The sequence below is a fragment of the Castanea sativa genome, chromosome 2 (genome assembly GCF_040712315.1).
Source record: "Castanea sativa cultivar Marrone di Chiusa Pesio chromosome 2, ASM4071231v1".
In the NCBI taxonomy this organism is placed as follows: Eukaryota; Viridiplantae; Streptophyta; class Magnoliopsida; order Fagales; family Fagaceae; genus Castanea; species Castanea sativa.
In genome coordinates, this window is record NC_134014.1 from 36,949,101 (window position 1) to 36,971,779 (window position 22,679).

Consider the following 22,679-nt stretch of genomic DNA (forward strand, 5'->3'; position numbering starts at 1 on the left):
TTTTGTCTAGAGTGTCGAATTTTCGAAAGCATCTTTACTAGTTTTTTATTGCAAATAATATTTTTACGAGATATAATTCTATTATAACTTAAACTAAGTATATATATATATATATATATATATATATGTGTAAAACATTATTTTGAAAATTTAAATTTTGACCTTTATTCTTCACACTTCACAAATATTTATATTTGTGAAGTGCTTGTGGAGTGTGAAATGACCATCTTACCAAGAATATATGGTAATAATTGCAATTCTTGATAATTGCAAATGATTCTAGTAGGTAATAAGAATAGTAAGTAGTGTAACATGTTTTGTTTTTCATGATTTAAATATTTAACAAAGTTAGGTTTAACCTTTTTTACGAAACATATTTAATGTATGAGAAAATGTTAATGAATATTTTAAAAACATTAGTTTAGAAATATTTTTAAAATATTTTATAAAATAATGATAAAATTATTAATTTTGTTGATCATTTTTATATTTCTTATGAAAAGTGATTTTAAAACTTTCCCATTATAATTTATTAACAATTGTCCTAAAAGCTGTTAACATGACTCTAACCCTAACGTATAAAAGTAACTAATTTATTTTTATGTAAATATTATGCACATAATTTGGCAAAGTTTTTGTTTTTTTGAAAATAAGTTAAATTTCATCTTTTTGTCACACATGTTACTTTTAGGGTCTGTTTGGATATCGTTTATTGTTGAAAACGTTGTAGCAAAATAATTTTTAAATGTGTAAATAATACTATAGGACCCAATTTTAAAATTATTTTTTTAAAAAAAAATACTTGCAAGTCTTGTGAACAGTGCCGTAAGACCCACCAATTTTCAGCAAAACGTAGAAATGCACGTTCAACGTCCATTCCAAATGCACACTTAGAATAAAAAATTGCAAAAAATTATGACCCTGTTTGGTACATCATTTCAAAAAAAAAAAACATGTTTTTAAATAACATTACACGTATTTTTACACATTTTTTCATTCAACATATTTTCACACATATTTTTAAATAACAAAATATATTTTTTCAAACGCATGTACCAAAACACCCTTATATATTTAACAAATAAGTTATCCGAAAATTACGGATACCAAACAATGCACTGTGCTACTATCTTAAATCCTTAATGTCGACTAGACAACTAAGCTTGTACTTTTCAACTATTTTTTAAAATTTTTTCTATAAATGCTTGTCCTCTTCAATTGGTACTTCTTGTCATAGGTGATTAGTTTATATGACTTTATTTATTGCAATTTGCAACCCTTTCTTTAAAGAGATAATAAAAAACACCCACGTTATTTAATAAGGGCCATAAGGCAATGGAAGAAAGCTTTTTAAGTGTTTTGATGTTTTCATGAAAATAGACCTTATCTATAATTCAAATACCTTGCTATAATAGTTCATAAAAAAAAAAAAAACCCTTCTATAATAGGAAAAGATCTACTTATGTTGTAAATATTTGAAAAAGTTAGTAAAGCCCCTAAAATTGTCTAAATATCACTCGTGCCCTTCTCTGTCATCATTTCTATTTTCTATAACAATTCCTTCTTAACCTTTTACAGCAAGAAAGAGGTGAGTAAGAGCAAAGACATTGCTGCACCAGAAAAAGGTGCTTTCGTTTTCACAATTTTGAATACATTCTCTCTCTCTCTCCAACTCTCATTGGTGACTTTTCAGAGCTCAGTAGAAGTCTTCCAGACGGAATAACTGCACCATTACCGAAACCAACCCCAAAACAGGTAAGTCTAAGCAATAATTTCATCAAAACCAATCTCCTCTCTCCACCTCTTTCATGTTCCTGTAATTGGTGGAAATTTTTAGCGCTCTTCTTCTGGATCCGAAATGGGTTTCTCTCTCTTTTCATCAAACTAGGGTTAGCGCTCAGATTCTTGACTAAATTCGGCAACTTGCTGCCAGTTTAACTTTGCTTTTGCCTCACACAAGCGCTCCATATATAGCAACTACCTTGCCTTTTGTGGTGGGTTTTGTTGATTATATTCTGGTTTATTCCGTGTCTTTGAAAGTGTGAAACTAAAAAGAAGGAGATTCTTACACTAATAAGTCTTTTTTTTTTCTTGTTTCCTTTTTGGTATATATAGTAAAGCTTTCTTCTAGGTAAAAGTTGGAGGAGAAGAAGAAGAATGGCGAGAGAGAAGATTCAGATCAAGAAGATTGACAACGCCACAGCTAGGCAAGTCACTTTCTCGAAGAGGCGAAGAGGGCTTTTTAAGAAAGCTGAGGAGCTATCTGTGCTTTGTGATGCTGATGTTGCTCTCATTATCTTTTCTTCTACTGGAAAGCTCTTTGAGTACTCCAGCTCAAGGTCTCTCTCTCTCTCTCTGTACACATGATAAAATACAGAAACTTTGACACTTCGATGGCAATAGTTTTAGTCCTCTTTGGTTTAACAGTTTGTGTATTAATTGATTCATACCAAAATTCCTGGAAGAATGGGAGGTCAGAACTAAGAACCCCCACGTCAATGGAAGTAATAAAGCTGTACTTTTTATTTAGTTGTTAAGAAAGAGAGAAAGGTATTAAACTATTGGGGTAGTGAAGGGTCTGCAACTTAAATGCTTTTGTCTTGAACAAGGACGATACAGTAATCTCTGGTAGAATGAGTTAAAGAACTTGAGAAGACCACGTCAATGAGAATAATAAAACTGTAGTTTTTTATTTAAACAAAAAATGAATTATTAACAGGGACTGTAACTTGGATGTTGTTCTTGTTGGGACTCTAAACTGGGGTCTGATTGACTTGATAAGATAGTTGGTATTGAATATATAAGAGTGCAGTTGAATAGATTTGTCGATTGAAGTAATATTGCTAAAGAAAATGTTGGTTGTAGTAGGAGTTTTATGGTCAATATACTCAAGCGGCGTTCATTTTAGCTTTTGTAGAAGCTATGTAGGAATCTTTATTTAAATTCTTTAGTCTGAAAATGTTAAAAAAGGATTTGTGTTGCCATCTTTTTCCCTCTCCCGTTTCCTTTACACTTTGATTTGATGTGGTCCAAAAAGGACCAAAGTGTGGGCAAGAGGAAATTATAGAACTAATTGCAGTTAGTGCATTCCCTTGTGCCTCTCCATGTTTGAGCAGGTGGACCAGTGAGACTGGAATAATCGGTTACTACATAGTTTACTAGAAGAACAACGCTTTAATAAGAGAACTTGTTATCAATGACCATGTTGTTATGTCAGGACATTTGTATCTTGAAATGCTTGGTTTACCAGAATTAAACATTTGTTTGGATAGAGGGAATATAGGGGAGAGTAGATGAGAAGAGAAAGAGAAGATGACTAATGCGCTAAAGTTGAGTTATTCTAGCCATCTTGTACTCTACTATACTTTCGTCTCCCTTTATTTCAAACATACCCTAATGGTTTATTTGAACCTTTAACAAGCACAAAAAATATAGACTTGTAAAACCGCAATGTGATTTAGCTAGAATTATGCATGATATAAATCTTTCTTTGGGGCACCGGTACTTTGTGAAGGCCGCAAGTATCCCCTAATGGTGATGAGACCGTTCAAGGTTAATTCTTAAATGAGGGAAAGATTGTCTTTGTTTAGATAATGGTTTAGCATGAAGAGAAGTGTGGTATGTGATTAATTAGGTTTGCTATTTTTAGGTAAAATAACTGGTGATGCTTGCTATCTATTACATTGTGCAAATATAAGCAATGATGCTTGTATTAAACGTTTTACCTTGTTTATTGGTTTTCTCGTTCTCTGAGTATCAGAGTCTTCGGTGGTTTTTAGTTCCTTTCGATTGTGAAAACGGTCCCCTTTAATGATAATCATTAATTCCCATCATTAAAAATTAAATTTTTGACCAGATTGACATTTTTTTTATTTTAAATTTGTATTATTAGTTCGGCTGTTTCAATAAATTAAGCAAAACTCATATTGCTATTGATGCAAGAAAATATTTACTTCAATATAGCTTGATTTAATTTTGGAGGTAATTGTATTTTTATTATAGATCATAGTAGTACATTCGATTCATTATAATTCTAGAGTGAAGTCATTTAGTGGGTTTTAGTTAACTCAACTGGTAAAGTTTTTTATAAGAGAAATTATTAAGTTCACTGGAAGAATTGCTGATGTTGTCCCCCTAGTCCTTCCAACCAATAAAATATTGCTATTTATGCAAATATGACATCACTTGGTGATTTTTTTTATTTTTAATTCTTGTGCTACTTAGGAATCTGACTCACATTTGCATAAATAACATTATTTAATTGGTTGGGAGGACCACATTAGCAATTCTCCTAGTGGATTTAATAATTTCTTATCTAATGGTTGAATAAGAGATCTGGGTTTCAATCTTCACCTTCATAAAAAATTGATTGGTATCTTGATTTGATAATAAAGAACTCATTTTCTTAGTAGCAAAGTAATTTGCTATTTATTATTATTTTTTAAAGTAAGCACAATAAAGTACTCTTATGGAGAAATCATTTTGATGATGAATTTTGGTTTTGTCCTACATCAGTTGGTTTTTGTATCATGATTCGAGCTTCAAAGATACTTCTTGCTGGTTTGAACGAGTTTTAATTCAAATGACATTCTTAATGTAAAATTTTTCTTCCTTCTTGCTCATTAGCAACCTGGGTGGAGCAGTAAGGAATTTTTCCCAGATTCCAAACCTAAACTTTCAGCCAAGGCTATATTTTAATAAAGGCTTAAACATGCTTTTGGTCCTCAATTTTTGGGGTGGTATGAGAATGAAAATAAAACCACCCCTAATGGTCAAGTACCAAAAGCATTTTTAAATCTTTAATTAATTATTGTAATTTCTATTAACGCATTCAACACTCAACAAATGCAAAAGCATTTATACTTTTTTGTTTGGGACTCGACTGCATTCACACAAGTGACTTTGTATATTTTTGAAGCATGAAGGAAATACTAGAGAGACATAATTTGCACTCAAAGAACCTTGAGAAACTGGATCAACCATCTCTTGAGTTGCAGGTCAGTTGTTTTAGTGTTTATATATCTATCTTTATGGTATAGCATTTGAAGTACAGAATGTGTTATTAAATGACTTTGACCCTGATTATTAAAGCCTCTATTTATGGACTTTGTCGAAAAGATTGTGAATCAAGAAATTCATTTATTGTACATGTGCATAATATCTCTGGATGATACCTCTTTTTGAGTGAACAACCCTCCTCCTCAGTTCCTTTTAAAGCTACCCCACCCCTCTATTTCGGAGGATTGAATCAACTTCCATCTTATAATAGTTAAATGATTAAGTTTATTATTTTTAATCGCCTAAACTTTTGTTTTAGTTATGATATCAGAATAGGTGGTCATGAGTTTGAATTGTGCCTCTACTTCACCTCCCATTAAAAAGGATTTAGATCCTCTAGAGTTCTTAAGGTACTCTACCAGTAGAGTTCATTAAATCCTAACCACTCTTTAATGATTTAATGGTTTAGATTCTGCCATATCAGCATTTCATTAATAATATTCTTGAAATAATAAAATAATGTTGTAAACAAAACAATTAAGATGATTGTTAATGAAATGCTGACATGGCAAAATCTAGACCATTAAATCATTAAAGAGTGGTTAGGATTTAATGAACTCTACTTGGTAGAGTACCCTAGGAACTCTAGAGGATCTGAATCCCATTAAAAAACCTATGTGCTCTATGCGTGAGTTTAAGATTTTGGGATAAATGAAATTTTATCAAATATAATTCCCCAAGTACTGTCAGTTACTAATTGCTTTCATAATTATTTTATGGTCTTTAAATATTTAGAAGATGAATACTTATTTTGTTTTTGAAAGCTACAATACAACTCTATATACTTGAAAAAAACATTTAACTTACATTTCTGACCATTGTATCATTATTTTTCGCTTACGTACTAAATGTATAATCAAATGTTTACTGTAGCTAGTAGAGAACAGCAACTACTCCAGATTGAGCAAGGAAATTGCAGAGAAAAGCCATCAGCTGAGGTATAAGTCTTTAAAAACAAAATCTGGAAATAGTGATGTTATACATTCATATATATGGAGACGTTATATTCTGTATAAAAATAGGCAGATGAGAGGAGAGGAGCTTCAAGGATTAAATGTAGAAGAACTGCAACAGCTAGAGAGGTCACTGGAATTTGGATTGACCCGTGTGATAGAAAGAAAGGTCTATGCTTATTTTATTTAAAAGTCTTCTTGGTATAATCATGGGCTTGACTCTAGCTTGTCTCTTGGTATCTTATTGAACTCTATGCATTCCAGGGTGAGAAGATTATGAAAGAGATAAATGATCTTCAAAGAAAGGTTAGTAACTAAACTTTTTCAATATTGTTAGACAAGTGTAGGAGTTCTGGTTCACCATAAATAAAGGAAAATGAATTATCTTTCTTGTTGCACTGTAAAAACCCTTCAAAAGTTCTCCATTGTAAAAAGAAAACTAAGAAAGGAATAAAAAGAAGAAGAAAAGAAATGGAAAAACAGTTCATGCATGCAAAGTGGTGTACCATGCGTATTATGTATAACTCAACTACAAAGAAAGTGTTAATAAGATCTTCGTCCTTTGTTTAATTTGTAACTTTTCTATCACATTTTCTCTAGGTAGAGCAATTTAGGCATAAACATTAAATTAATGCACATCTCGTTTGTATGTTAAATAGTTTTCTACGTTTTGTTGAGCTGATTAGTTCCTGCAGCTGAATCTTTTTCTTACAGTGAACTATTCTAAAGACATCATAGCATCTGGGAGGTACTTTGAGCTTGAAATATAATTAAGTTCCAGATTCTTGTACTTATAGTTTGACATGGGCATGCACATAAACAAAGAGCAATTCTGATAGAACATACATGTAATTGTTAGGATATTCCATGATTATCTAGATTGCTAAATTTTGTACTTACATGCCTGATATCTTCTTGCCATATTTTTATTTGAATTCATGAATCATGCAGGGGATGCAATTGATGGAAGAGAATGAGCGATTAAGACGGCAAGTATGGAATCTCTCTCTCCCTCCTCCTTTTTCTACTTCTTTGATTGCTAATTGAAAGTGATATGTTTGACTAAGGTGGTAGATATATCTAATGGCCGAAGACACATTGGCACTGAGTCAGAGAATTTGATTGCTGAGGAAGGCCAGTCATCAGAGTCTGTCACTAATGTCTGCAACTCCACTGGTGCCCCTCATGACTATGACAGCTCAGATACATCCCTCAAGTTAGGGTGAGTTCAGCACACTTACTGGCAACCAATCAATTTTTGCACTAACAACCCAAATTAAATCAAGTTCAAGTCTGACTACACTTCCTAAATGGAAATTTTGATTAGTTTCCATTGTTTTTAATCCTAATAGGCCAAAACTTTCACCATACATTCTTATCTAGGTTAAGATATAGGCAAATGATAGAGCCACAATTTTGTTGTGTATTTGGCTACTCAATGAATGTACTTTTGAGTGAAAAAAACCTTATGCAGCAGTTATGTCTGCATGCATAAGCTTCAGGATTACAAAACTTATTATTTCTATTTTGTATTGTGCCTTGAGCTTTGTCATATGATGAGCAACTGGGCGTAAGTTTTAGGCAAGATTTACTTAGAGAAAAGGCAGTGTTCAATTTTCTTAGAGATGGTCAAGAAAATAATTGTACCAATATTTCCAAACATAGCTTGCCCGTTGAAGCTTATTTACTAAACTAGCCATTCTAGACTTTTTTTTTTTTTTTTTTTTTCCCTTGAAAATACTTCAGCATATGCCTTATATGTTATCTTCCTTCCCTACGTGTGTGCTACTTTAATGACTTTCTTGCATCTAATTGTTGCAGGCTACCCTACTCTGGGTGAACGCTTGGAGGAGCTTACGAAGCAAAACAAATATCTGATCAATACGAATGCAGGGTTTGTTTCACTTGTATCAAAGGAATTATGAATATCCAACCCGTGCTGTGTTAATGGTACTTGAATGATAAGTACCATTTTTGTTAAAGAACGATGAGAACCTAGATGTTCATTGTACAAATATTTTCATACTGAAGCTATGAATTAACTAAGAGGCTCTCCCCTCACTGCAGTACGGACTGCTTTGTTGCTACAAGCATGGTATAGTATCACAGCCTAGTCCTTAAAGTTTGGGATGGTAGAATAACTCCTAAACCTAAAAAATGACCAAAATATCTCCCAAAATCTAAAAATGACCGAAATAACCCCTAAATCTAAAAATTGATTGAAATACTCTTGAAACTTAAAAATTAATCAAAATACCCTTTAGACTTAAAAAATGGCCAAAATACTCCTGAGAAAACTACTAAAAATTACTAAAATACCCTCTTAAAACCTAAAAATGACTAAAATAACCCCTAAATTTAAAAATTGATTGAAATATTCCTAAAATCTAAAAAATGGCTAAAATACTCTTGAAATTTAAAAATGGACCAAAATATTTTCCAAACCTAAAAATTGATCAAAATACCCTTCGAAAAAATACCCCCTACACTTGTAAATTATTGAAATACCCTTGAAAAATTTGGGGCTAAAAATTATTGGTCATTTTTTAGGTTTAGGGAGAATTTTGGTAAATTTTTAGGTTTTAAGGTTATTTTGGTTATTTTTATTTTTCGCGGTATTTCGTTCATTTTTAGGTTTATGTGATATTTCGATTAATTTTTGGGTTTCGGTGGTATTTTGGTCATTTTTTTAAGTTTAAAGGTATTTTGGTAATTTTATGATTTTGAGGGTATTTTGGTTAATTTTTGGATTTCGGGGATAAGTCGGTCATTTTAAAGTTTAGGGGGGCTATTTTGGTCTTTTTTTAGATTTAGGGGATATTTTGGTCATTTTCTTAGTTTTTAATGGTATTTTTGGTAATTTTTAGGTTTTAGGGAGTATTTCTACCATATTTAGGATTATGGAGGGTATTTTGGTCAATTTTAAGGGTTAGAGGGTATTTTAGTTACCTTTTAGTTTTAGGGGATATTTTGGTAATTTTCAGTGATTTTTGGGTATTTTTAGAGTTGGGTGATTTGTAGAAATAATACTTGGATCATAATTGTGTATCCAGTTAAAGCCCAATACCCATTAACATTAATTGGGTTAATAACCATTTAAGTGGGTGTGTTTGGGTTGTCAAATTGGTTTGGGTTGATTTTGCCACCCAAAGAAAAAACCGACTCATATCTTCTGAATCACACTTCCTCAATATCTCCAATATGTCGGCATGAATTGGTCCATGTTTAAAATCATAAAATATAATATAATACACGAATTAGGTTCATAATGAGGTTGAGCTCAATTGAGTTGGGCTTGTAGAGAATGTATCATTAAAATGGGTATCAACACACACTTACCCCCTAAGTAAAGACATGATTTGATAAGAGGTTGTATTTTCTAATATTTCCAATTGAAACATCTCATGTTCAAATCTTCCAATTATGAAATTATAAAAAATAAAAATAAAAATAAAAAGATTTATTTAACAAATATAAGAAAATTTATAATACTTAAATTAAAAATTTTATCTTAAAAATTTGGATTTATATATTTCCTTTCTATGCATTACTCCCTTTTATTTTTAAAGGTGTTGCCTTGTTAAGGCTTATCTTTTTCCCCATTGCTATAAATTTCTATTATGTTGGAACAATATAACAAGGTGATTAAAAAAAGGATTTAAATCTTTGAAGCCCTATGAATTTTCATTTCAAGTGAATTTTACAAGGATGAAACAGGATCCCATTGTCAATCCTTAGGTAATACTGTGAGGAAATGAGGTTGGCGGTATAGTGTATTTTTTTTGTTTTTTGGGTACATTGATAAATGGCTGGAGTCGAGGGTTTTTTTTTTTGTTGTTTGTTGCTGTAGCGATATATAGAATTCTACTTTAACCCAATTAATCAATCAATCTATAATCATATACTATATAATAAAAATTGAGCCTAAAAGTTGTGGTTGTGCCTAGTGGCTTCATCAAATTGCAAAAGTTTTTAAATTTTTTTTAAAAATAGATATAATTTTTTTTAATCTTCTTCTCCTATAATTTCTAAGTTAATAAAAATCTTAATTTAATTATAATCTAAATTCTTATAATTGAGAAGTTAATAAAAAATCTTAATTGATAAAAAAAAATCTTAGTACTTATCAATATGCCATAGGTACTACTTTTTTGAGATAGAAGATAGGTATTGTATTGAGTAAAAGAGCCAGAAGTTCTAATGCCAAAAGGAAAAGAAAGACCACTAGTAGCAATGCGCTGCAAGCCTAGATATAATGCATTAACAGTTAAGTCTTCTTATCTTTTTTGATAAAAAATTTTCTTATCAATTAATTCACTTCTTTATCTATCCACTTATGTTTATTATATACACTGTAAGGACGCGATTTTCGCCTAAAACCCAAATGGAGGGTCAATGGTCTAAAGAGCCTAAAACAATGAATTTGTTAGAAAATGGGTTTAAAAATGAACTTTTAATGAGTTCAATAGACAGTCGTCACAGTAGGTTAGTTATTGCTAGGAAGAATAAAACAAACAGTTTTGATCAAGAAAATTTCTCCTCGGACTTGGCCGAGGATGGTTTGTTCTTATATATTTCTCTTAAACTTATACAAAATTATAGTTTTTAAGTCTACAGTGATTTTTCCTTAGATTTTCTAATCATCCCCCTGTAATGAAGGTTTTCCCCTTTATATTCCCCTTCCTCCTTTCATTTCAGCCCTCCACGTGTAGATTAGATTGCTGACTTTGATACTTGTTCCATCAGCACTTTCCTAAAGTCTTTGTGGGTATCTGTAAGACTGAATGTTACTGTTCAGGTATCACCTCCACAGTAATGCGGCTAGGGGGTTAGCTGCAGAGCATTCAATGCGGTGGTATCAGTTTTCTTCTTAGGTATTTCCCAACTCTCTTTTGCTTTATCCCTATCTGATGTTTATCCTTACTAGCATGGTTACCTGTTGCCTGGTTCTTGATGAGGGGTCGAACCTTTGACCCCTACTCTATTTGGCCGAGGAGGTAATTCTCCTCAGATAATGTTTCCAGCTTCTTACTACCAGATTTCTTCCATGGCCCATTAACTTGTATACCTTCGTTAGTAACTACCCGTCCTCGGGCTATCTGATGTCCTCAAGCACGGCCTACGGCCCAATACCTATATTTGGGCCCTCCATCCTTACAATAGCCCTTCGATTTTTTGGCAATCACCCTTCCCATTCTTATGTCACTTCTTTCTGTGCAGGTGTCTTTTCAACTACAAAGAGGCATGCTCCTGATGCTTTGGCATCTGGGACGCTTCAGCATTTATTTCATAAGGCACCCTGTCCCTTATGTTCTACGGTATGATGAAGATCCTACGGTGGAGAAATTTTATGGGAATTTGGGCGGGAACTCTCCTGCTTACTTTTCCCACTCCTACATGTATGGTTTGAAGACTTTAGCTGTTCCACTTCTTGCATCTTCAACTCTCAAGAACCAGTCCGAGGAGCCTTTCCATACTTTCGTAAGTTACCTTCAGTGTTTCTTCTTAATTTTAGGACATTTTCTTCCTCGGCCTTTCATTTTACACCTTACCTTTTCAATTTCCCCACACTTACACCTTTAATGGGTAGATTCGCTAAGTTAATAGACACCATAGTGGGCATAGAGAACTTTAAGACCTGTTACCACATTCTAGCTGATGTTTCGATCCGGTATTGTCGTCAAGGGGAATGACATGCTTTGAAATCAGAAAGGGAGGTAGTAATCCCTATGATTGCTTTTATAGAGGGAGGGATGAGAGTTCCCATGGGTAGAGTAACTAAGGATTACCTAATTGTCCACAAGCTCTGTACGAACCAATGCGCTCCTAATGTGTTTAGGATACTAGGTAGCGTAAACGCCCTTAACCAGAAGATGAGTGTGAACCTCACCCATCATGACGTTAACTGGGTTTACAACTGTAAGAAACTAAAAGGTCAGGGATACTACCTGAAACCTAGAGTACTTGAAGTTAGGCTAATATTGTGCCTCCCCGATACTAATAAAGGCATGGACAAAGACTTCTTAATTGTTTCGGGGGAATGGCATAATGGACTTCATTGCCCAACACGAGACGGGACACCAGGTGGGATGCTTAGGTTTAGGCAACTATTTTAACACTACCCATTTCCTCACTGACAATCTCCCTTATTCTTTCCTAATTTGTAACTTGTTTTTCTTTATTTAACAATGTCCCATTTTTAACCTTATCTTTGTTCATGGTGAATTTGCAGATAAATACTGTACACCTCTAAACTTCAATCTAAAACTTTTGTCCATACCGACGGACAACTACGAGTGACTCACTTCATCCTTGGCTACATCCCTATATCCACCATCTTCCAAGCCCCCAAGTATGTGATCAAGGCGAAGGATCCTCGACTGCACCAAATCAATATTGACGTGCCCGGTTTTCTATCTGGTCCTTCTCCTGAAGGTACTCATCTAGTAGAATTACCTTCCTAGCGCAGCGTTGAACAAGAGGCAACCTCCTCCTATCTGGTTCTTGAAGAAGAAGCCAGAGTAGTGGAGGTTTCAAATTTCGAGGAGGATTCCAAGTTTTTGACCAGCCCCACTCTCCAAAGCCTTCAAGCGCTACCTTCAACCAACTTCCCCCCGTGCAAGTTAGTAGAGTCCAGGAAACTCCTAACATATGCAATGGTGCTACAGAGGAAGTCAAAGCCAAATCTGCTCGCCCTCCTTGAAACTCATGTAGGAGGTTCGATCCCTAATGTGGCCATCCAAACTTGGCCCCTTACCCCTCTTCTTACCCATACTTCCCATCCTGAAAATGTAGACAAGAAAAGAAAATAGGATTGGAAAGGCAAGAACGTGGTGGAGGAAGAGAAGGTCATCCCTTCCAAGGAGCTTGAGCCCCAGAAATGGGCCAAAATAGCTAAGGGGGCACAGATGAGGTCCTCAAGTAAGGGAGCCTTATAGAGAGAGGACGTGACCATCGTCCCAAGGTCCAGACCTAAGATCCCCCCTTGGTATTGAATGAGGCCTCCCTTCCTTTAGACTCCTTCATAAGGGACTTCTAGAAGGGGAAGGCAGACTATATGGCCAATGCCTTGGAACAGCCACTACTGCTACCTCAGGACATGGCCAACCTGAGGACATTTAAGAAACATGAGCTGTTTCTAACCCTGAAAAGGCGTTTAGCCCTGGTAAGTTTTTCTTCATCTCTTTATCTCCCTTTTTTTACATAATACTTATACTGTTCCTTCCTTTGAAGACTTTAACTTACCTTCTTTATCTCTTTTTTCGAAGGCAATCTAGGTGGCGCATCTCGCCGAGGAGTGCGTAGATGATGCCCACAAGCAGATGAAGGAGGATGAGGCTCAACGCATAACTGTTGTTGATGCATTTAACCTGGAAGAGTAAAGAATTAAAGACCTCAACGTCAAGGTGACTGAGGCCAACCGTGATAGGAAGAGTGCTGAGGCGGCTCAGGAGGGGGCTAAGAGGCAAGCAGAGAGCCAGCGCCAACAGCTGTGCTAGACTGAGGATCAACTTGCCATAGCCAAAGAATAGGTAGGGGCTCTAAAGAAGAAGCTGGAGGAGGCTGAGGAAGCTGCTGCTAGGGCCTAGTAGGAAGGGTATGACATTGGGGTAATAGAAATTGAGGAGACCTTTAGGGCCCAGGTCACTAGGGTTTGTAGAGGTTACTACCTCCAAGCATGGAACGAAGCGCTAAACTAAGCTGGGATAGACACTTCTTCCCCACTAAGGAGGACAAAAAATGCCTACTACCCCCTAGCACTTCGTGTGGCAGGCCCTTCCAGTTCCCAAGCTAAAGCTGCTCCTCAAGCACTTGAACCTAGTCAAGTTGCCACTGCTGCTGCTCTTCTAGCCCCTCCTGTCCCTTCCAAGGAGGCCGACCAAGCCAAAGTTGTGGGCAAAGGCAAAGAAACAGCCACAGACAAAGCTCTTGACAAAGAGCTAGCTAAAGAACTAGCTAAGGACTCTTCCAAGGAAAATAGGGCATCCCAGGGCCAGGTACTGGTATCGGCCACGCTCCCTTTCACTACCAAGGAAAACCCTAAGAGCAATGGCGTCCGAGGCTACCTCCTAGACTGCGGCAAAGGCCAATCCTTCTCCAAAGTCCACTTAGGATCTTAGGCTATGTAATAAATTTTTTTAAGTGTTCTTTTTACATGTATTCATTATTTTCTGCTTTCAAGCATGTACTTTCTTCGCCCTTTCAAGGCTTTATCTAATGAAGGGTTATTTAGTTCCTTTATCCCTTGTCCTGTTTACATGAAACAAAACATTACTTTATCCCTGATCACTGCTTAATTTATGCAGGCATAACTTGTAACCTCTTTTGATTAAAATATAACTTGCCCTTAGTTGATGTAATTGGTAATGTAATGAATTAACCCTCTAGGCAATTAACACTTAACCCTTTGCAATTTAACTTAAAAACACGCCTTGTGTACCTGAGATGTATAGCTCAAAAGATTATGCGTGGTTCAAAACTCCATCAATGATTTCTAGTAGATGTGAAGCATTGATTTATCCAAGGCATCTGATCCAAGGAGTACGATCTCACGAAATCAAGTTTATTACCCAAGAACATCTCATGGATATACTTGCAAATGCTTTAAGTGATGCTCATGGGCATTTCTTCAGTTAAGTTATTATGACAAGAGTCTTGGTTATCCATTGCAAATAGATCAAGTACTAATTTACCCAAGATATGCGGTTTGAGAAATTAGGCATGATCGAGGTTCTATTTAGTACATAAAGGAATAAGAAGTATTAATTTACCCAAGGTATGTGGTTCGAGGAACCCGACATGACCAAGGTTTTGTTTAACACTTAGATGAATAAGAAGTATTAATTTACCCAAGGTATGTGATCCGAGGAACTAGGCATGACCAACGTTCTGTTTAACACTTAGATGAATAAGAAGTATTAATTTATACAAGGTATGTGGTCCAAGGAATCAGGCATGACTAGGGTTTTGTTTAACACTTAGATGAATAAGAAGTATTAATTTACCCAAGGTATGTGGTTCGAGAAACTAGACATGACCAAGATTCAGAAATGGGAGGAAAGGCTATGGAAGTGTTCTCAGACTCAAGGTTGGTAGTAGGCCAAGTGAAGGGAGAGTTGGAAGCTAGGGATTTGAGAATGCAAGGATATTTGAATAAAGCTAGGCGCTTGCAATTAAGTTTTGAGTTTTTCACTTTGCAACAAATCTCGAGGAGCAGAAACTCATGTTGGCTCTTTGGCTACTTTGGCAACCTCTTCTGGAGAAGGCTTACCTTGTGTTACACTTGTTGAAGATTTGCATAAGCCTACCAAGGAGAAGAAGGAGAAGGTCCAAGTTCACCAGATCATGGTTGGTCCTAGCTAGATGGATCATTTGGTCTTGTTTCTCAAGGAAGGTACTTTGCTTGATGATAAAGGAGAGGTAGGTAAGGTACGGAGGAAAGCTCCTCATTTCTGGTTGTTCGAGGAGCCAAAGTTGTACAGACGTTCCTTTTCTGGACCATACTTGCTTTGTGTCCATCCCGAAGCAGTGGAGCCATTGCTGGAGGAGTTGCATGAGGGGATCTGTGGAAGTCATACAGGGGGCAGGTCACTATCCCATAGGGCCCTCACCCAAGGGTATTGGTGGCCAAGTATGCAGAAAGAAGCACAGGAGTATGTAAAGAAGTGTGATCAGCTAGGGGGAGTCCTCAATCCTCTATCTAGTCCATGGTCGTTTGCTCAGTGGGGCTTGGATGTTGTAGGACCATTTCCTAAAGCTGTAGGAAATTGAAGATGGCTTCTGGTCGGAACTGATTATTTCGCAAAGTGGGTGGAGGCAAAACCATTGTCTGAACCATGGCCATTCCTACCAACAAAGTTTTATACTCGGCTTCGTTGTTCGTAGACGAGAAACCCAACCTTAAAGATTTCTTAATGGTGATCTTGTCTAGGGATACCACAACTAGCCCCAGCCCAGATCCTCTCTGATTAGCTATACCATCAACATACAATTTCCAAGATGAGGGTCCCTATAGAGAAATCACATCAACTGGTTTTCCTCCTAAGTTTTGCTCCTCGTCCTCCATTTCTACTAGAGATTTAGTAAATTTTGCCACCAAATTTGCAATAACTTGGCCCTTAATAGAGGTTCGAGGCATATACTTAATGTCAAAGGCCCCTAAAATTGTTCCCCACTTGCAATTCCCCCTGTATAATCAACCTTTCGTAGTAATGACTGAAGAGGAAGTTGGGTTAAAACCACAACTGTGTGAGCTTGGAAATAATGAAGGAGTTTCCGTGTACCATGTACTACAGCTAAAATAGCCTTCTCTAGAGGCAAATAATGGACCTTTACTTCATGCAGTGACTTGCTCACATAATAGACTGGTCGTTGTACTACATTGTCCACTCTTACCAGTACTAGACTAACTACATGGAAAGCCATAGCAATATAGGTGAAAAGAACCTCTTCCTCCTCAGGCTTGGACATAATGGGTGGCCGAGAAAGATAATTCGTCAACTGCTGAAAAGCTAAAGCACATTTTTCTGTCCACTCAACTCCTTTCCATTTGTGCAATAATTGGAAGAAAGGCCTACATCTGTTTGCGGATCGAGAGATGAATTGGTTCAGGGCTGCAGTCATTCCTGTCAACTTTTGGACTTCCTTGGGATTCTAAGGAGGCTGTAAATTATTAATTGTCTCAATTTGATCTAGATTAACTTCAATTCTGTGATGAGTGACCATATACCCCAAAAATTTGCCTGAACTGACGCCAAAAGAACACTTAGAAGCATTAAGGCGTAATTTGTGCTTTCTTAGCACTTCAAAAATACTTCCAAGGTCATTCATGTGCTCGGACTCTACCTTACTTTTCACCACTATATCATCTATGTAGACTTCAATATTCTTGCCAAGTTGAGGTTCAAAGATCCTAATCATCATCCTCTGATAAGTGGATCATGCATTTTTTAGTCCAAAAAGCATCACTTTGTAATGGTAATTCCCAGTGGACGTAACAAAATCAATATTCTCTTGATCACCCAGAGCCAATGGTATTTGATGGTACCCCTAAAAGGCATCCAAAAAGCTCATGTGAGGATGACCAACTGTTGCATCCACCAATTGGTTAATTTGAGGTATCGGGAAGGGATCTTTGGGGCAAGCTTTGTTTAGATCTATGAAGTCCACGTATACTCGCCATTTCCCATTCTTCTTCTTTACCACCACCATGTTGGCCAACCATTCAGGGTAAAACACCTCTTTTATTGCTTCTGTCCGCTTAAGTTTGATTACCTCCTTTTTAATAGCATTAGAATGCTCCTTGGAAGTGCGCCGAGGTGGTTGCTTCTTAGGAGTGATAGATGGATTAACGTTTAGATGATGACAGATGAAATTTGGATTCACCCCAGGAGCTTCATAAGCGCTCCACACGAACACATCAACGTTATTCTTGAGGAAAAAAACCAGCTCTTTCTTCTCCTAAGAGCCAACTGAACTCTCACTTGGAAAAAATTTTTCCTCATCATTATCAATGATGATTTTTTCTAATTTTTCACACTTGGCCCCTTCTACCAAAACATCCGAGGACAGGACTCTTTTCCTTGATTGCTATAAATCCCTCTCTGTAGAGGCCGAGGATTCTCCTCTAGACTGATGTTTAATTGCAGCCACCAAACATTGTCTGGCCATATATTGACTTCCTATAAACTCCTCAACTTGGTCCCTTGAAGGATACTTCACTTTTAAGTGCAAGGTGGAAGAAATTGCCACCATGGCATGAAGCCAAGGTCTTGCCATAATGGCAGTGTAGGGGGAATATGCCTCTACCATAATAAAGTCTACCTCCACAACCTTCGACTCTGCCTGAACAGGTAATCTGATCTGGCCCCTTAGGATGACCGTCTTCCTATCAAACACCAAAGGAGAATCATAGCAGGTTAGGTCCTCAGGCTTCAGCTTGAGCCCTTTGTATAGGCCAAGGTACATGATCTCCGCGTTGTTGCCTTGATCTACCAAAACCCTCTTCACATCTTACCCTCCAATCTTGAGGGTAACCATCAGGGCATCATAATGTGGCTATAGGGTTCCCACCTTATCCTCATCAAAAAAGCTTAGAGCTATTTGGACTTCCATTCTACCCCTTTTGGAATCAGGAGTCAAATCCTTATGTGGTCGGGCTATAGACATCACCTTGGATGGATAGGTACTTGGGGCAGCAAGAATAACACTGATCGTCCCCATGGGTGGTCTTGAAGAAGCATCCTTCTGATGTGCCAAACCTGCCTAGCTCCCATGTCCACTGGGCTGATATAAGAATTGCCTCAGTTTCCCAATTTGACCAGTTGCTTCAGGTGATCCCATAAAGTCCTACACTTTTTTGTAGTATGTCCTAGGTCCTGGTGGTATTGGCAATGAAGACTTTGATTGCGCTTCATAAGGTCTCCTCCCATCTTATTTGGCCTCTTGAAGTATGGCTCATTCTTTATTTTCTCCAAGATTTGGTGCACAAGCTCCCTAAAGACAGTATTAACTTCCTGGGCAGTAACAGGTCAGTATGCCTAGCAAAATCTCTCCTGGGCCAATTGTTGTTGTACCTCTCCTATTTGAAATCCCTTCGGTCTTGGGGAACTAATTTAGCCTTCCCCTTCCCTTGTTGTTGACCTCCTCGATTCGTTTATACTCATCAACTCGATCCATGAGCTGACGTACACTTCTGGCAAGCTTTCTTGTCAAAGACTTCTTTAAATCATGCTTGGCAAGCAAGCTGACCTTGAAAGTCCTTGTTGCTACGTCATCAAAATTTTCATTTATTTCATTAAACATCTTCCAGTACCTGTCTGAATACATCTTCAGGGTCTCTCCCTCTCACATGGCCATAGACAGTAGGGAATCCAAGGGACGAGGTACCCTACTACAAATAACAAAACAGGCTCTAAAAGCCCTGGTAAGTTCTCGAAAGGAATTGATTGATCCTTCCTCCAATCCATCAAACCATCTCATCGCTACTGGTCCCAAGCTAGATAGGAACACCTTGAACATTAAGGCTTCATTCTTTAAGTGAACAACCATTCTTTGATTGAAGTGGTTAACATGTTCCACATGATCCGTCCTACCATTATACATGGTGAATGTTAGCTAAGTAAACCGCTGAGGAAGTTTTCCTCCCTCAATCCTCCGTGTAAACGGTGATTTAGAAATTTGGTGCAAGGCTTTGCTCATAGAATCATTGCCCAGGCCTTTACGAGATGGGATTCTGCTTCTCCACCTATAATAGCTATCCTCATCACAAGAGAAAGATTCACTATGAGGAGTCCTTGATCTGGGCCTGTAACTATCATCATCACCATTAGAAGGAGACTCTGAGCTTGAAGGAGTACCTCTCCGTTACTTATGGCATAACTTCCTTTGTAAATGGTCTATCTCAAACTGCATGTTTCTGTTGCTCTCTCCATAGGACACATGATTCTCTAGAATAACTCCTACTTGTATAAGTGGTGTGTATGCTAACCTCACAGTCTCTCCTTCGTTTAAGATTAAGAAATTGATCTTAACGTTAGGATCCCATAGATTCTTCACGGTTTGGCCCTGAGCCCACTGGATGAACTCAAGAATGTTCAAATTCCCAACAGACGGCGCCAATTGAAGAACACGATTTGCTACTAAAGCCCAAATGGAGGGTCAATGGCCCAAAGAGCCCAAAACAATGAATTTGTTAGAGAGTGAGCTTAAAAATGAACTTTCAATGAGTTCAATAGACAGTCGTCACAGTAGGTTAGTTATTGCTATGAGAAATAAAACAAACAGTTTTGATCAAGAAAAGTTCTCCTCGGCCAAGTCTGAGGATGGTTTGTTCTTATATATTTATCTTAAACTTATACAAAATTACAGTTTTTGAGTCTACAATGATTTTTCCTTAGATTTTTTGATCATCCCCTTGTAATGGGGGTTTTCCCCTTTATATTCCCCTTCCTTCCTTTATATCAGCCCTCCACGTCTAGATCAGATTGCTGGCTTTGATAATTGTCACATCAACACATTCTTGAAGTCTTTGTGGGTATCTATAAGACTGAATGTTACAGTTCAGGTATCACCTCCACATTAATACGGCCAGGGGGTTAGCTGCAGAGCATTCAATGCAGTGGTAGCAGCTTTCTTCTCAGATATTTCCCAACTCTCTTTTGTCTTATCCCTATTTGATGTTTATCTTTACCAGCATGGTTGCTTGTTGCCTGGTTCTTGATGAAGGGTCGGACCTTTGACCCCTACTCTATTTGGCCGAGGAGGTAATTCTCCTTGGACAACGTTTCCAGCTCCTTACGACCAGAGTTTTTCCACGGCCCATTAACTTATATGCCTTCATTAGTATTTACCTTTCCTCGAGCTATTTGATATCCTTCGGCATGGCCCAATACCTATAAATGGGCCCTCTATCCCTACATACACTGTTTTTCATTTATTTATTACAAATAATTTTTTTTTTCTAATTAGTACATTGTACAAACCTATGTTTTTATAGTATTAGTATTTTACTAGCCTGAGGTTTCTCTTCACTTCCAAATTCTTTATTTACATACCTTCTTTTTATGTTATTATTTTTAACTTAATTAAAAATCTTAATCCTGTTATAATTTATAATTCTATATTAGTTAGACCTCTTTTAAGTTGATATATCATCTATTCTTTCAGGGATGAGAAACTCACACCAATATACAAATCCCTGAACCCTTGAGACATAGACGCTATGAATTTCTCTTCACTCAAGCTTCTTGCGATTTTTAATTATAAAATTCAAACCGATTGAAAACATGGTTGATTGAAGTTTTTTTTTTTTTTTTTTTGCTTACTATTATGTTTTGATTTGGATGTTTTTCACAATTACATCCTATTTTCGTGGTTTGTTTAAAAGCTTTTTGTTGCTTGCTTTTGTAAATATTGTATTCTAATCAAAGTTCGTGCTAAATATGCAGTTCCAAGTTGGATGAAATATTCATTCTCAAATAAAAAAAAGTTGGATGAAATATTATATTTTATTAATGCTACAGGTATGTCTTATCAATAGAAACAGATTAATTTATTGCAGTATATTCTTAACAATGAATTTCTTGATTGGTGATTATTCCTAAATACTTTGTTAAATGATTGTTACAACATCACACGATTATTTTGATACTTTGTTAAATGATTGTTGTTGTCGACCTCACATGAAAAACTATAGAATTATTTGGATTAAACTCTTCATGATTTACATATTTATTGCTAATATATCTGTACATCTTACTTTTAGTTAAAAATTATATGTTCCACCATTCTATTTCTATTGTATGAGAAAATTTTACTTTTTAAAATTTTCAGTATGCATCAAGTCATTAGGTCTTTTTTTGTGTATATTATTTTTTGTGTTTATAAGGACTGTCCCATTATATTTTGAGTCTTAAATTTTAATGTCTTGCAAATTTAGTATATGTTAGCTATGATATATGTTGATTCATATTGGTTGGTACGGATACCCTAATGTATGGTTTATACTCCATAGCTTTTTCTTTGCAGGTTGGAGACTCAACCACACACACACACACACACACACACACACACACACACACATATATATATATATATATATGGGCGTGCAGGACCTTGCCAAAAGGTATCACTTCTTAATTTTCTTCATATCTAAATGCTAAATAGTTATTTTCGATTTGGCATCTCCTTTTATATTAGTTACATAATTATCTATCATCTTCCCTTCAATTAATTTTGAACTTATATATTATCTTTTTAATAGAAAAACTTTACTTTAGTTTTATTAACTATTTTAATTTAATTTTTATTAAATAAATAAAATATTTTCTTTAGTATAAATATGATTCTTGATTAAATCATGCATCGAACGGGCATAATACTAGTATATTATAAAAGTTGGATCCCTAAAATTGGTTGATGCATAAAATGATGACACATGTTCTTTAAAAAATGCTTAAAACAATGACACATCATCTTTTGTAACTTTATTCATCTATATGGAAAAATTATTCCACATGTCAGATAATCATTTGTACATGTCCATCTTTTTGCTATGTGTCAATAATAGACAATTTTAAAAAATTAATTAAATGTGGAAATCTCATGTTGGAGAGCATGAAGTTGTGTGTAGCGCATTTCATGAAATTTTCTTTATTTAGGCTTTTATTTCAATAACGTTTGCATTTATATCAAAGTATTAGTTTATTGAATTAGCTGATAGAGTATATGGATGTATTAATTACCTATAATTGTGCATTAATTATTTATATTAAATAAATTTATTTGATTATTATTATAAACTCTATATAAGAAATAATTTTAAGTTAGAATAATAATAATAAATTTAGAATATGACATTCTTCCTCATGTTTATTTTCTTTGACAACAATTTATACAAAGCCATAAAAATTAAATATTTATAAATTCACTAAAATTAATCTTAATCTTTTAACTTTCCTAACCCCATTCAATTATTTATTCTATGTAATTAGAAAGATTACTAATAGATTAAATATGTTTATTTTGTTATATTAATTATTTTAAGCATAATGAAATTTTAATATTATTTTTCTAAGATTTATATGAGAAAAAAAATTCTTTCTTTTTAATGTGAGAAATAATTTATTTGAAATATAGTATTCTTACTCAAATTTAGTTGTTTTTACA

General features: G+C 35.6%; 1 protein-coding gene across 3 annotated transcripts; it reads left to right on the plus strand.

Moving 5' to 3' along the window:
- Positions 1–1,594: 1,594 nt before the first annotated feature.
- LOC142624674 (MADS-box protein SVP) lies at positions 1,595–8,098 on the plus strand. Of its 3 annotated transcripts, XM_075798353.1 has the most exons (10): positions 1,699–1,755; positions 1,889–1,994; positions 2,116–2,339; positions 4,919–4,997; positions 5,932–5,996; positions 6,081–6,180; positions 6,276–6,317; positions 6,963–7,004; positions 7,079–7,233; positions 7,833–8,098. In XM_075798353.1, exons 3-10 carry the CDS (start codon positions 2,158–2,160, stop codon positions 7,849–7,851), a joined length of 684 nt encoding a protein of 227 aa, XP_075654468.1. In that variant the 5' UTR covers positions 1,699–1,755; positions 1,889–1,994; positions 2,116–2,157; the 3' UTR covers positions 7,852–8,098. The 3 variants fall into 3 exon arrangements, with proteins under 3 accessions (XP_075654469.1, XP_075654468.1, XP_075654467.1); XM_075798354.1 differs by lacking the exon at positions 1,889–1,994 and having other exon boundaries at positions 1,595–1,755; XM_075798352.1 differs by lacking the exon at positions 1,699–1,755 and having other exon boundaries at positions 1,777–1,994.
- The last annotated feature ends 14,581 nt before the right edge of the window (positions 8,099–22,679 follow it).

What these genes read in the sequence shown, in the direction of transcription:
- LOC142624674 (XM_075798354.1), top strand. Translation starts at nt 2,158, where the DNA reads ATGGCGAGAGAGAAGATTCAGATCAAGAAGATTGACAACGCCACAGCT. An exon ending in GAGAAAAGCCATCAGCTGAG is followed by an intron (nt 5,997 to 6,080) that starts GTATAAGTCTTT and finishes GTATAAAAATAG; the next exon opens with GCAGATGAGAGGAGAGGAGC. An exon ending in TAAATGATCTTCAAAGAAAG is followed by an intron (nt 6,318 to 6,962) that starts GTTAGTAACTAA and finishes TGAATCATGCAG; the next exon opens with GGGATGCAATTGATGGAAGA.